The 14,904-nt window shown below is 40.5% G+C and overlaps 3 protein-coding genes across 3 annotated transcripts in view; 1 reads left to right on the top strand and 2 right to left on the bottom strand.

The window, feature by feature from the left end:
- Nucleotides 1–14,904, top strand: part of rad21l1 (RAD21 cohesin complex component like 1) — a 148,757-nt gene that overhangs the window by 21,523 nt on the left and 112,330 nt on the right. The gene's annotated exons all lie outside the window — the stretch shown is intronic.
- mfsd2al2 (major facilitator superfamily domain containing 2a-like 2) lies at nucleotides 1,044–11,552 on the bottom strand. Its single transcript, XM_074642519.1, has 14 exons — nucleotides 11,493–11,552; nucleotides 8,902–9,021; nucleotides 8,696–8,820; nucleotides 8,458–8,590; nucleotides 7,754–7,832; nucleotides 6,229–6,401; nucleotides 5,034–5,124; nucleotides 4,736–4,857; nucleotides 4,451–4,534; nucleotides 4,231–4,314; nucleotides 4,016–4,128; nucleotides 3,631–3,774; nucleotides 3,366–3,542; nucleotides 1,044–1,707 (listed from the first exon to the last, which is right to left on the bottom strand). Exons 1-14 carry the CDS (start codon nucleotides 11,550–11,552, stop codon nucleotides 1,356–1,358), a joined length of 1,857 nt encoding a protein of 618 aa, XP_074498620.1. The 3' UTR covers nucleotides 1,044–1,355.
- Nucleotides 11,740–14,837, bottom strand: fam110a (family with sequence similarity 110 member A). The gene is made up of 2 exons (XM_074643505.1): nucleotides 14,651–14,837; nucleotides 11,740–13,487 (listed from the first exon to the last, which is right to left on the bottom strand). Exon 2 carries the CDS (start codon nucleotides 13,346–13,348, stop codon nucleotides 12,092–12,094), a length of 1,257 nt encoding a protein of 418 aa, XP_074499606.1. The 5' UTR covers nucleotides 13,349–13,487; nucleotides 14,651–14,837; the 3' UTR covers nucleotides 11,740–12,091.

The following is a 14,904-nucleotide window of genomic DNA, read 5'->3' on the forward strand; positions in this document are numbered from 1 at the left end:
TGGATATATTTGTATATTAGTTTGTAGTATTTATATTTGTATTTAATTTGTGTTGTTAATTGATTTTCTATCATAAACATATACATACATTTGCATAAAGCAGCATATTGGTCCACTCCCATGTTGATAAGAGTATTAAATACTTGACAAATCTCCCTTTAATGTGCAATTAATTTGCGATTAATTGCGATTAACTATTTTGAACGATTGACAGCCTTGTCAATGTGGATGTTGGATCTGAAGGTGTCATTACTGTATTGTTTTGGGACACAAGCATTTTTGAACTATGTTGTTTCATGTTTGATGACAACTGATGAAAATGTACTGATGAATAACTACTGACAAAAGTCATTTATTTGAGCAAGAACAGGTGCAGAAATGTTGCAGAGGAGTGTGAATTGAAAAATAGAAAATTTCCAAGTGTAGAGTTAAAAATAAAGCTCTTCAAGCATGTGTTGCAAACATTGACAACTGGAGTAGTCTACTTACAATTAAGAAGCTACTATAGCTTCCAAATAGTCAACATAAATCACAAGGACAGCAAAAAGCCTCCTCTCAAATATTAAACAACTTTTTAGGCAACATTGTAGAAATAAGCACTAAAAGGAAATCAAGCAGAACAATTAAAAGAGGAACGCTGTCAGGACATGTGTGATGCAATTTACAAAAGCAGCCTCAAAATACTGGAGGGAATATTCATGGAAATTATTTATTGGACTTTTCATGACAGTAAGAATACAGTCAAAATTAAAATTTAAAGGCCCAATCGGTCATTTTTTTCACCATATTCACTTGAGTGTTCCTTAACCAATCAGTATTAACAAATATAATCCTCCACACAATCCTGGATAAGTAGTTACGATAAGTACTATTGCACAGCTGTTCATTTTCAGGATGCGCTGAAAGGTGGCGTGATCCAGGAGCAGCAAATGTCCATTCAGATGAAGTAAGTTAATATGAACCTCACACTATGCATGTGGGATTATGGATTGGGAAAACACATTCTGATTTGTGGCATAAAGAAATGTTCCTTTCAATCCAGCAGATTTCACTCAAAAATGTGTGAATGAAGAAGAGTTGTCCTGCCATAAATACCACTTTTATGAAACCATTGCATTGATTCAGCACCTAACTGACAAGGTGCCACAAAAACAATACAAACCTATAAATAAATAGGTAGTATTACAGGATTGGTGTATTGGATTTTGTTGCAATGTTGCAGGTTTCATTTTGTGAGTGAATGTGACTAATTAAAGGAATAAATTACCTTTTTGGGAAATGATTTGCCTTCTTGGTGAGCATTAGACAAGAAGATCGATACCACTGCCATGTCTGTACGCTGACTATGAAGCGGACTATACCCATGACATTTTGGATCTCACATTTGACCTGCTAGAGGAAGGCCTGGGATCATTCTCAGGAACATTTCTGCCCATTTTATCTTCTCCTGAGTGCTGGAGTGCGCCGAGTTTCTGCTTATGACATCCTCCTCCAGAGGGGCTCTTTGATACATCTGAACGGACAGGTGACTTGACTGAGCATTTTTTATCATGACTGTAACAACCCGGTGAGGAATTTGACTTGTACAATGTGTCGGTCTTTATATTATAATGTGAAGTTGATGTCGCACCATCATGCGGCTGCACAACTGTTGGCTGCTCTGCGTTTTCTCTTGGGTCTGATGGTGATGATGATGTAGCTTCTGGGCTGGATAAAGAATAAAAAGGAAAATAATAATGACTATAACTGACAGAATCAAAACGTGTGTATGTTACTATCAATTAGTTTTAGCTGACAGTAATCTGGTAATGTGGTGCCGTTTTTGAAAATGATGCTATGATAATATACATAGCCTAGTTATTATTATAAGGAAGATAAATATGAATTTCAATGAGACCTATATTATCAATCATGAAAGAGTAAGAACAGTCTTTGCACATTATGCCAAATCACAAAAAAACTGCTTGTTGCTTAATTAGACCAACTGTTATTATTCTGCAGCTATTTCAGAACAGACATTTAACTGTTTTGAGTTGGTGTAGGCATATTTTTTAACATTGGACAGAGCAAAGCTATCTGTTTCACCCTGTTTCTGGTCTTCATAATAAGCTAAGCTAACAGGCTCCTGGCTGTAGCTTCAGTTAGCATGATATCAATCTTCTCAACTCTCAGCTAGAAAGGGAACAAGCATATTACCCAAAATTACGACTTTTGAGATGTAAGACACGTCTCTATTGGCCGGTCTCGATTGGAGTGACAGTTTGGCAACATCCACTATGTGAGTGGCTAGTTAATCGAGCTAAGCTAGTAGCTACAGGCTGACAAAATCATGTTTATAATCATGTATTTTTTTAACCCATTACAATATCATAGATCGTTAAACAAAAGCAATCCGCTTGCACTAGTTCAAACATTAAATTCTTGCCATTACTAAGATGAAAGTTATGAGTAGTTCGTTAAAGTATCAGTAGGCAGTTTATTTTTTTGCATCATTGGTCAAAAATTCAATATTAACCTTTCAGTATATTGTAATTCAAGTGTTCTTAGAGATAACTAGACTTCTGCACCTCCTCATGGCTCTGTTTTCATGCTTTAAAAAATCTAGCCTGTAACGGGAGACCTCGACCAATCACAGGTAATTTCATTGAGAGAGCGTTCCTATTGGCTGTGCTCCGGCGTTCCTTCAACAGATTTTACAATGGCAGCTGCGTCACAAACTTTGTCTATTTACAGCTAAACCGTGCACTACAAAATGATTCTGAAAACATTTGAGGCCAGAAATAGGCATTAACGTAACATAATATTGATTCATATTTGATCAGCGCTGCCTAGTTTGACCGTTTGGTCGGAGGTCGGATCAGCTCTTACTGCTTGTTTTCCTCTGGTCTGTGAAATCTTGCAGATGCCGTTAGGAGCACTTGAGGACAGCAAAACTTTTAGATTTGCATTAATACATTTTTAATCACAATTTTATTTTACTTGCAATAAAACATTTTTTCATTGCATGATAGTTTTGCTCTAAAAAAAAAGATCTCTATCAACAGCTGAGGGAAATATCTGTTTAGCTGTTGCTCTGTTATGTTCACCAGCTAGTCGCCAACTGTGCCTGAAGTTTGGTGCTGAGCAGGTGGTGTACAGTTGGTTTTTAGAGCTTTTTCCCTGAAGACAGCTGCCTATGAGAGCGGTGAGGGTGAACCAAAATAGTAAAGTTGTGGGTCGGACAGCTAAACAATGAGCTGAAACTCACTATAAAGCTTCATAAAGCTGAGGAGGGGAGCTGCAGATTCAGGTTATAATACTCTGCAGGTTCAGGAACCATTTGTGGGTTCACCTTTTGAGGATAGTTCACCGGAAAAGCAACTTACTGAATTGTGGTCAGTTGTTCCTGGAGCTGCAAACATTGCCTCTCATTGATCGGGTAGGAGCGAAAAAAGACCATCCCTATCAGCAGAAGTGCGATGGGAACAGGTGTGAACAGCACAATCAGAGCCGTCACAACTCCGTCGCCATGGTTACACGCACCCGCTCTGTAGCCCACAAACCTGCAGATGAGGAGAAACCAAAGTGTGGCGGACCAACAGACGTACACACACATAACACATAAAGTGAGTGGACGGAAGGCTGACTCACTGTAATGTCAGGGTTGAGATGCCAACAGACAAGCCTCCTGCCAGCTTACTGCAGAAGGCATAACAAGAGAAAAACAGGGGCTCCAGGTCTTTGCAGGAGGGGTGTCTCGCGTTAAAGTCGTCGATCACATCTGGGAGCATAGACCTGCAGCAGATAGACAACAAGCTGACATATATCATATCAAAACCACATTGTCAGTTTAGATGAGGAGAACTGACCAGTCAACAAAACAGATCGTTGCTAGAATATTCATCACTGGCCAGGGTCAGGTAGAGGCGATGTGAATGATTCATGTGCACAACATTCACTTCTGATACTGATTAGATCTGACAGGCAGTCTGAGAAAGGTTTGGGAACTGAGTGTCCTCGCTGGGAGCTGACTCACCAGGGTAGCAAGAATATGGTCGCCACGCTGCATCCCATCAGAACGCACATAATCATGAAGACTGGCAGGTTACTGGGAACACAGGCAACTATAATCACTGCTGGGATGAAGAGCTGAGAGACAGAAACAGGCCTTACAACAAGAAGGAGATTGAAGGTGTGGAAAATAACCCTCATCATTCAGATTATTATACAGGGATATGTGGGATTTCTTACTGATAGGCCAATGAAAACGGTGGGCTTTTTTCCTATTCTCAGAAGAACTGTTTGCCACAGAGGAACTGCTACTGAGGCAGAAACCTGCAGACATAATGAGACATTTCATTAAAAATTGAAAATGTGTCTTGTCTTGTAAATCCTTAGAAGGTTTTTGAAATGCTGCATATATAAACATCTTGGTGAGCAGTGTCTGTGATTTTAGTTAGTTGCATTTTACCAATAGAACCAATAGGAGGTGCTGGAACTGGGCTCCCTGCCCAGCTGCATGGCTGCAGAATAGTGCAAAATTACCCAAAGACATCTGAGATAAAAGAGATACGGGACATAAAATAAAAAATAATTATGCTTTGATAACCATTGCATACATGCATGTCTTTTGAAAACACAAAACCAAAAAAGATGATTATACAAGGATTATTATCTTATCTTATTAGCTAATCTTCATCACAGGTACATCAGGTTTAGAGGCATGCAACACAGCCACTATGAGCTCAAACTGTACCTGAAATGCAAGTGCACTAAAAACAAAGCCAAGCACCAGTCGTTGGTAGGGAATATGACATATCAGCATCTTCAGCGAGGTCAAATAGGGCGGTCGTACTTTCTCATCCGAGCAGAGAGGAGCTGGAAATAAAACCCAAATGACATGTAAAGGAAGGGGAGTGAAATACCACATCTTTAGGGTATACAATACTTTGCATTGTATTGTAATGGAACAAAGTCAAGCAGCTTAACAACAAAAAATCTGTTATATTCGTAGTATTTGATCATTAACCATTGGTCACTTCTGAATGACTCACCCCGCTGCTCCTTCACCCCCAGGAAGAGAACCAGGCTGCAGAGGAAAAATATGGCACCCATGATCAGAGCTGAGGTCAGGAAGGCCTTTCGCTGGGAGGCAAAATACACACATTAAACAATTAAAGATAAATAAAGCACAATATTATGCTGCCAACAAACACACCCTCAGAGGCATACAAAAACACATTAACAGTCCTTCCTGCTTAAAATGTGTTGTTCTGTTAATCTTATTTTGGGATTACTTTGCCTTTAAATCATGTGAAGAACCGTTATTCTACTTCAAGCAACCTGCGGCTCTTTAGCTCCTCTCCAGTGGCTCCCTGTAGATTTATAAAAATGGAAATGAATAACTGTTTTTTGTTTACATTTTCATTTTTATTTATCATTGTTGTAGGTCTAAGGTACGACGGTACGACGGTACGACGGTACGACGGTACGACGGTACGACGGAGTATTAGGGCCACATTGAGGGGAAAAAAATAAATCTGAGATTTTGAGAATAAAATCATAATATTACAAGAATAAAGTCATAGTATTATAAGAATAAAGTCATACGTTTACGAGAAAAAAAGTCATAGTAATATGAGAATAAAGTCATGATATAAAGTAGTAATTTTACATATTATTTTATTTTTTTCTCGTTAAATTATGACTTTATTCTCGTAATATTACAACTTATTTTTTCTTGTTAAGTTATGACTTTATTCTGGAAATCTCTCATGTTTTTTCCCTCAATGTGGCCCTAATACTACGTAGTACATTTGCTCTTTGGCCCTCACTGCATTAGACTTATATATTATATACTTAGACTATAAACTGTGCTACCTTCATTACAATGCTCAAATGTTTTGCGGCTCCAGACATATTTTTATTTATTTTTTTTGCCTAAAATGTCTCTTTTGATAGTAAAGGTTGCTGACCCCTGCTTTAGTCTGACATCATTACTGCCTACCTTTTAGGTTACCAAGCTAACTCCATTAACGGGTTAAATCTACTCTGTTTCTCAACACTGAAAACACACACAGATGAACACACAACAAAGCCTGAGTTAAGAACAGTAAATTACAGGGTAACAAGATACCCCTGGGACTATGTGAGTTAGTACAATGCTGAAGCAATGCTGCCTGGCTGCTACAGAAATATGAGTGTTATCTCAGCCAGCGTGACCGCTTGTATCTTCACATTTTTATCTACCGTTTCTTGAAGTGGTGCAGCAGTTTGTGATGAAGATGATGTGCTTTGAGGTGTTGTTTCATGAGCCTGATCCTGATGTTGACAGGCCTCTTGCTTTTCTGCGTTGTACACAGATACAACTTGACCCTGAATTACAGAAGCCAACAGCATGGCCACCATCTTCACACTCATTCCTGCCAGAGAAGGACAGAGAAGGGGACATGAAGTTCAGTGGTGGAAGAAGTATTTAGATCCTTACTAAAAGATGTAGTACCACACTGTGAAAATAGTCCACCACAAGTCAAAGTCCTGCATTCAAAACCTTACTTAAAGGTCCCATATTGTGCTCATTTTCAGGTTCATACTTGTATTTTGAGTTTCTACTAGAACATGTTTACATGCTGTAATTTTCAAAAACACATTATTTTCCTCATACTGTCTACCTGAATATACCTGTATTTACTCTCTGTCTGAAAGACTCCGTTTTAGTGCATTTCAATGGAATTGCAATGGAATTGCAATGGAATTGCATTGCTAGACAACAGTTTGGGTCCATGTTTACTTCCTGTCAGCTGATATCATTCACATACACTGCAACAGGAAATAAACTGGGACACATTTAGAATGTTTACGATTAAAACCGGGTAATGGTCTAAATATTGTATATTTGTGACATCACAAATGGACAGAAATCCTAACGGCTTGTTTCAAACGCGCAATTTCTGAATACGGGCTGTGTGTATTTCTCCGTATATTGAGCGTTTTGATAGTTTAACAGTATTTATATAGCACTTAAACTTGCTTTATAATGTAAAAGACCTGAAAATCTCACTTTTTACAATATGGGACCTTTAAGTAAAAGTATGTGTAGCCTATATGTGTGTTTTACTATTATATATGATATTTTTGGATGAATATAACTGCTGCATTAATGTGTATGTTGCATTTTTACTGCTGTAGATGCTTAAAGTTGTGCTATTTTATACTCCTTTATATACTGTTGGGTAGTTTAATCTACAGCAATGCATCATATTCTATAAAATCATCAAATATGTGTAACGTCGTCCTGCGAGAACCATGTAGCCTATCTTTAAAAAGTTAACTTGTCATGAGCTCAGAAAAACAACCCTGTTTTCTGCTGTGATGATGCATTCTCCAGCAGTTTATTTATCTTAAGGAGAAGGAGAATTTTCTCATCCCATAAAGGAACACTTAATCCTTCGGTTTATCAGAAAAAGAAAAAAAAAATGCAATTTTGTTTTCGCTGGAAGGGAAGGATATGTTGTTTTTGTAATCTGAAAAGCTGTCAGACGAATTAAGTGAAGTAAAAAGTACAATATTTGCTGCTAAGATGTAGTAGAGTAGACGTATAAAGCTGCAAAGTACCTAACATTTACATTTAAAGTACAGCACTTGAGTAAACATACTTGGTTACAATCAGACACTAAAGAAGTGTGATGAATTTGAGGGGAAAGCACGGTCTACATGTTCTATGCAACCTGGGAACAAGGTGATCTGAGATGATTGTGAGTACTGGTGCTCTTACTGTAGGCCGTGGCAGAGTCTCTGTCTCTGTGATCTCCCCCCAGGAACATGTTGAGTGAGAGGTAGGGCACGTTGTAGCACTGTTAATGGACGACAGGGGAAAACATGACACCAGCTGACAGCACATGAGCAGTGTGAAACTCAGTAGTCATGGTGACGCACAGCTTGGAGCGAAACGGCGGCAGCAACAGTGACATGAGACCAGCAGGAAATTCTGTCACCATGGTGACATGAGGAAGATGAAGGGGGCAAAAGTATACCGAAGCACGAGATGGTGGATGGATGATTAAGAAATGGGTACAAGTTGTGGCGGAAGAAGTAATAAAAACCTTTACTTAAATAAAAGTAGGCTACCAAAACAACAATGTTAAGAAATACTCCATTCCAAGTATAATTCAAAAGTGTATTTAAGTATGCATCCAATGTGTAAGCAGAATTATAGGCTACTGTTGTAGCTAGTCGAGGTGGTGTTAATTTTAACTACTTTATATACATTTAGTTAGTTTAGTCCAGTGGTTCTCAACCTGGGGTATAGGCTCCTCCAAAGGGTCACAAGATAAATATGAGGGGTCTGTAGTGTATCCAAAAGTGCAATATTTCCCTCTGAAATGTAGTGACGTAGAAGTATAAAATTGAACAAAATGGCAATATCCAAGTAAAGTACTTACTGAGCGAGAAGTGTCTGTAACACTTACACTGACTTACACTCATGAGGGTCTCGAACAGGCAGGCTGCTGTGAGGAACCACAGCACGCTGAGGCCCTGAGACATCCAACCTCGTGGCACAAACCACAGCAGCAGATAGAACAGGATGGCGAATGGAGTGGAGAGAATCAGCCTGTGGGATAAACATAGTGGGTTCTGTTGAATGCAGAGCCAGGGGGAATGAATCGCAGCTTAATTCAATATGAAGTGTGTTAAACATGCGGCTCCACCAACCAACCATGGAGTGAGTTTGCCGATGGGCGTCCAGTTACTGCAGCTCACCAGATATCCAATCAGAGGGTCGGTCACAGCATCCCAGGCCCGGCTCACAAAGAGGATCATTGAGACATAAGAGGCCTCCATCTGTGAAACACTGACATACTTTATTTTGAAATTAAGATAAGCACATAGGACGGTGCGGGAAGAAATACCGATCTCGTATACCTGCACAACATCCAGAAGAAAGATCTGCAGGGAAACAGTTATAGCTGCTGTTGTAATCTGATATGGGACGTCACCCACAGCATAACACACCTTCCTTGCCACAGGAATCCTCCCCGACTCCTGTGAAGAACAAAGAGGAAGGAGGAGGGACATTTTTCTGTTGTCTATTGAAAAATCACTTCAAACATTCAGCTGATTTTGTGAATACACAGTTTTTCCTCTGTTGATTTGATGGTAAATGGACTTGGACTTATATAGCGCTTTTCTAGTCTTCCCGACCACTCAAAGCGCTTTACACTACATGTCAGTATTCACCCATTCACACACTGAAGGTGCCAACTTTGCCCATCAGGATTTAATCTAAATACTCATTCACACACCGATGGCTATGCCTCCGGGAGCAATTTGGGGTTAAGTGTCTTGCTCAAGGACACATCGACATGTGACCCGGAGCAGCCGGGGATCGAACCACCGACCTTCCGATTGGTGGACAACCTGCTCTACCCTCTGAGCCACAGCCGCACTTCTGCCAACAGTTCTGTTCACACACTTTTCACGCAGCTATCACAGTGGAAGCGTGGGTTGCAGGACATTTAAAATGCAGATTTCTAATGGGATTTCTCCTGCTTACAATACTCTCAATCTTCTTCCCAATGAAAAGAAATCTGGTGTCGACTCATTTACGGTATGAAAACATGCAGACGTACAACACTTGTGACTGTATAATCAGTATGAAATTACAAGAGATACAACAGGTTTGTTACCAGTTTAGGAGAAAACAAACAAGATTATTATATGGAATGTGGAAGAATATTACAATAGGTGACACATGGATTAAAGTCTATGACCCGATCAAAATGACAGGCAAGACTGCCTAAAATAAACTCGGAAAACCACTGGCAGAGCATTTTGGCAAATTTTTCTTGGGCGCTACCCACTTAATCAGCTGTGCTGCTCATCCCACAAATGCATGATCCTTACAAGTTGGACATCATTGTGAAGGTAAATAAACAGGCTTTCCAACGATGTAAAATACAATGCCAATTAGCATTGTAACAACAGAGAAATAATCGACCAAACACAAATTTCCGAACTTTTTTTTCACAGTTTATTTAATTTATTCTATTGTCAGTTTTGTGTATCTCCACTAAATTACCGCAGGTTCAAGTTTGGCGCTTGAGAAACTCACATATATAGTTTCAAGCTTCAGAGTTTTTATGACATTTGTGAAATGTTCTTGGAATTTGTGAAATTGGTGACATTGAAGAGACACAAGTGTGAAGTTAGAATAAAAACGACGAATATATTGTGAGGAATGTGTGTTGTTTTATGTGTGTGACCATATTCTGAAAGTAATTTTATTCAATTTATTTTTATTCTATTTATTTACTTCATTACATTTTTAGTGTAAATCTATATCCTTTTTAACTTCATGTTTATCTATTTATTTTCGTGTGATTTTTATTATTATTATTATGTACAATTTGGGGGAAGGTTCTGTGTTGTATGTACAATGTGATAAATGTATGAAATCAATAAATATATGTTTAAAAAAAACTGCAGGTTTCATTTTGAGAGAGGAGTTTTTTGTTTTTAGACACCAGTATGTGATTTTGATGATTGTATGAGGAGTTTTGAGAAGACAAAACCTCTTGGAGCATGCTTTTTATGTTTTTCAAATAATAACATTTTCAAATTTTTGCTTCGCTTACTCTCAAAATTACGCTTTTGTTTCCAACAATGCATCAAAACAATCCATAAAAAAAGTAATACTATTGCTTTAAGGATTTAATTAAAAAAAATATATATATCATCTGAGGTCACATCTGAGAGAGAAATACATAAAATAATTATTTTAGCAAATGAGTCTGACAAAATCTTCACTGAAATGGTGAATATTTTCCTGCCCTGTTTTGAATATTAATACAAAAGTAGGGAAAACAAGTAGAAGAAATATTTAATTTGGAAAAACTTACCCTCTGCTGACCTTCGCTGCATGAGCTTCTATCTGTGGTCTGTTTTAATAACTGACTCTTTAACGTTTGTACTTGATTTGTAAAATTCTCAAAACAACTCATCGTTTGAAGCTAAGAAGAATAATGCCACATGCAGACCGCCACTTACAATCTTCCACAATAGCAGCTCCCTCCACACACAAACTCTATTCAAGTTGTTTGACACTGAAATGTGGTTGAACAACTCCTTTGAGGTGCTGTTATCCAGCCCACCTGCTCGCATTTAAAGTAAAAATGAATGAACTGGCTCACCAACAAAGATTATTATGTGTGCATTTCCTTGACAAAACATGATTTGTTAGTAAGGAATATTAATCATGATTTCACTGTATTTGTTGGAACATTTGAATAGAGTTTGGCTGCAGGTCTGTTTTAAATGCTAGATATGAACTCTAAAGATTATACGAATTTGACAAAGTGCAACATTTGACAACAAAAGACTTTGAATTTAAATTTAAAAAAGTAATATTTTCTCAATAGTCTGAGTATGGCACAAAAGGGCCACAGCTTTCATTGGATTATCAATAAGAGATCCCAGATACTCCTGCACTGATAGACTGTATGGACTGCTCTGACCTCTTGTGGAACAGCAGTGAAACTTTCCTCCATCAAATGAAGCCTGTTCTTCCTCTCCATGATTATTTCAACATCAGCAAAATGAAGAAGAGCTTCAAAGTAGTTTCACACATCACATACGTTTATATGGATTTATAATATGGACCCATAATTCCATAAAAACACAATTAGAGTTTGACCTTGTGCCCTCTGAGGAAAAGTATCACTGTGATTCTCTAAAATAAATTACTGGGTGCCAAACGAGATGCTTTCATCATTCAATCTTTAATGCCGTTTATTTACGTGATCGTGACCAGTGATGAAGCTACAACATCCCCCATTATGAAAAGAAAAAATTACAAATAAATTGCAGACTTTCTCAGAGTAAAAATAACCCTTTCTGTTTTCAATAACAAAAATGTCAACATTTCTTATTCTGTAAAATAAAATAAAAATATAAAACAAAACAAACAATGGGACAAAGTGAATTATTTGTCAGACAAATTGTATCCATCGCTATAAAACATAGCTCCATTTAATCCCATCACTCCTTGTGTTTTGCAATGGTGACATGTTGGATTTTTTATTATTTTAAATCTTGCAGACCATCTAACAGCACCCTATAAATTGGTGCTCTTACTTGCATTGTCTTTGGCCTGACGGAGTCCATACAGCCATTTGATCACTCTGGCATTTCTCTCAATGACAGAAACACCATAGGGAACACGCTCTGCAGCGTTGCCAGCATCGTCCTCCTCCTCATCTTCATCTTCTCTACCAGAGCCTGCACACTCGGACCCTGGAGCGCTCACGCTGCGGAAACGGGCCATGGACACAATGTCAGAATTAGACCCCGTCAACTGGAGGTCAGCGGGGTCCAAACCGCACAGGTTGAAGAAGCGCTCCATCTCTGTCCCGGCTCGGGAGCACCGGTCGCTCATGTCCGATTTGGAGCGGGTCAGGGAGGGGCGCTTCCTGGAACTGGAGGAGGACAAACGGGTAACCGCTGGGGACCGAGGAGGGAAAACAGGGAGGACGGGGGGAGCGAGAACGGGGGTTTCAAATGGAGAGGAGAGAGGATTGTCAGGTTTAGATGGAGCAACAACAGGTTTCAGAGGAGAAGGACGTGGTGTTGTTCTGGTGTGGAAGAGACGCAGGTGTGAGGTAGCCGGGCGGAGTGGAAACTGGGAGTGTAAAGGTATGGGCTGAAGGGGCTGCCGGATGTACTGAGGCGGTCTACCGGGTGTCCTCGCAGGGCTGGCCTGAGGCATGACGTCCACTCTGCGTACGGTCCCTGCAGCCGGAGAACCAGGAGAACCGGGACTGTCTACCCGGGTAGGTCCAGAGGCTTTTAATCTCACCTTAGCTGGACTGGACCAGTCGGGACGAGGGGGTGGACACGGCCGCTCCTTCTTCTGCTGCGCCCCTGCAGCTGTGGAGCAAGGAGAGCTGTGTGAAGTAGCAACACCATTAGGAGCGTCACTGTCCTCTGAGTTTACAGCAGCACCATCGTTCACACCACTGATCAGGTTACTCAGATCCTCCAGGTTGAGCTGGACTACCTCCTGCTTTGTTTTGGTTTGGGTGGGTGTCTTCCTGGTGGGCTGCAGAGCAGTTCTGGGGTTCAGCAGAGGTTTACGCATTACAGGAGGCCTGACCGGCTGCTGTTTAGAAAGAGCCACCTGACTCTTGACATATTTGGCCTTGTCTGCTTCCAGCCTCTCCACCGCACTCTGCTTTGGTCCGCCTGCTGTTGTCTTGCGCTGCCGGTAGAAGTCTGGCCCCACTGGCCCCTTGGGCCGCAAGCGTGGTGGCGTGGCAGCCACAGCGGTCCTCGCTGGCTGCCTGGCAGGGTGCTGGAGAGTCTCCAAAGGCATTTTTGTAAAACTAGTAGTCGTACCTGTCCTTGTGCACTTTCTGTTCACAGCTTTGTCTTTGGCCACCTTGAAGTAAATCTCCTGGTTCTGCAGAATTTGAGTAATCTCAGCATCTCAGTTGAACTGGCATTTGGACTTCCTGTGGAAAAGAGACACATCAGTCAGGACAAAGACAGCTCAATAAATGAACAGTCAATAACCTTAAAAGACAAGCAAGCGTCTTCTTCAGTCACTTTTAAGACTCTAACACCGACAGGACGCAGCCACCTCCACAAAGAACACCTCCACCCATAAACCCTCCCCTTTCTTTGAGACTGAACCAATCAGCCGCTTCAAACCTTCTCCATCTCAAAACTTCATTGGCTGCCGGCTCCGACAGGATCTGAACAATCACCCTTCAGCCATCCATCTCTCCGCAGACAAACACACAATAAAACTGACAATTCATTTCCAGTCAGTAGAAGACCGGTGAAAAGAGTGGCAGAAGTGTGTGTGTGATGGGGAGGTGCATCAGGACAGCTGTCAACAAGCTATTGTCTGGAGGCAATGCAGAGCAGATCACACACACACCAACAGCTGCTATGGGAACAATGGCTTCCCATCTTTAAATAAAGCAGCCAGTTGCCAGGGTTTGTAGCGGCCTAAACTACAAGCCTCTGTAGGTTAAGTAAAGTCACAACAACGAGGGTCAACTAAGCATCCCTCTTTGTGTGCAGAACTGTGGCGAAGGTCACAATAGTGAACTTGGTAAATGCAGGCACTTCCTTCTGTACTTAAGACGCGGTGCGTGTTTCAAAAAGTCTGCATCTACCAGTCACATTCTCTACATATTTGCCATTCCAGTCTGAGCCAGGCCAAACTCCTGCTGATAGCAGGGAACCTTTCTGTAATCTTAACCTTACAGATCCACAAAAGCAAAGTTTACAGGCGAGAACAACCAAGCAGCACCAGGATATATATATATATATATATCATTAAAGGGTAGCAGGCTGGTGTGTTATTACAAAGCAAAGAGGAATGTCTAGAGGTGAGTCAGACAAACATAAATAGAGCCACTCATTTTATAGTTCTGAGTCAAGTGGCAGCATGTTCGGCCATTGAGAGTAAATGACAAACATGGAGCGAAGAAGAAAGAGAGAAACACACAAAGAGAGGTCAGGTAAACAACAGAAAGTATTCAAGGCCTCCACCAATCTTGTCCTGACAAGCTCAGCTCTGCTTCTGCTTATCAAGGTGTGGGTTAGCTGTTAAAGACAGTTCCTTTTCTTTCATTTGTACTTTCATTTCTAAAGAAAAACTCACCTTGACAGTCCCTGTTGGTCTCCTGAGCCTCTCTTGGGTTGCTTGTTTCAGCCCAGCGTACTCACTGTGCTGCCCTGTTGAGGAGAATGTGTGTGAATGTGTTTGAGAGGATTTAGCAGCTCAAGACAAACCTGTTTGACAACTCATGTGTGCTCCTCCTGAGTCCGCCCCCCTCTCGCCGATTGGTCCAATCCCTCTCCTACAAGGATATAAACCGACTTCTTTCTGGTCACATGATCCCTGCCATTGTGTTG

This window comes from Sebastes fasciatus, chromosome 8 (genome assembly GCF_043250625.1).
Source record: "Sebastes fasciatus isolate fSebFas1 chromosome 8, fSebFas1.pri, whole genome shotgun sequence".
Taxonomy (NCBI): domain Eukaryota; kingdom Metazoa; phylum Chordata; class Actinopteri; order Perciformes; family Sebastidae; genus Sebastes; species Sebastes fasciatus.

What these genes read in the sequence shown, in the direction of transcription:
- fam110a (XM_074643505.1), bottom strand. Translation starts at nt 13,348, where the DNA reads ATGCCTTTGGAGACTCTCCAGCACCCTGCCAGGCAGCCAGCGAGGACC.
- mfsd2al2 (XM_074642519.1), bottom strand. Translation starts at nt 11,552, where the DNA reads ATGGAGAGGAAGAACAGGCTTCATTTGATGGAGGAAAGTTTCACTGCT. An exon ending in TGTTCGAGACCCTCATGAGT is followed by an intron (nt 7,833 to 8,457) that starts GTAAGTCAGTGT and finishes GTCCATTAACAG; the next exon opens with TGCTACAACGTGCCCTACCT. An exon ending in ATCTCAACCCTGACATTACA is followed by an intron (nt 3,543 to 3,630) that starts GTGAGTCAGCCT and finishes CCTCATCTGCAG; the next exon opens with GTTTGTGGGCTACAGAGCGG.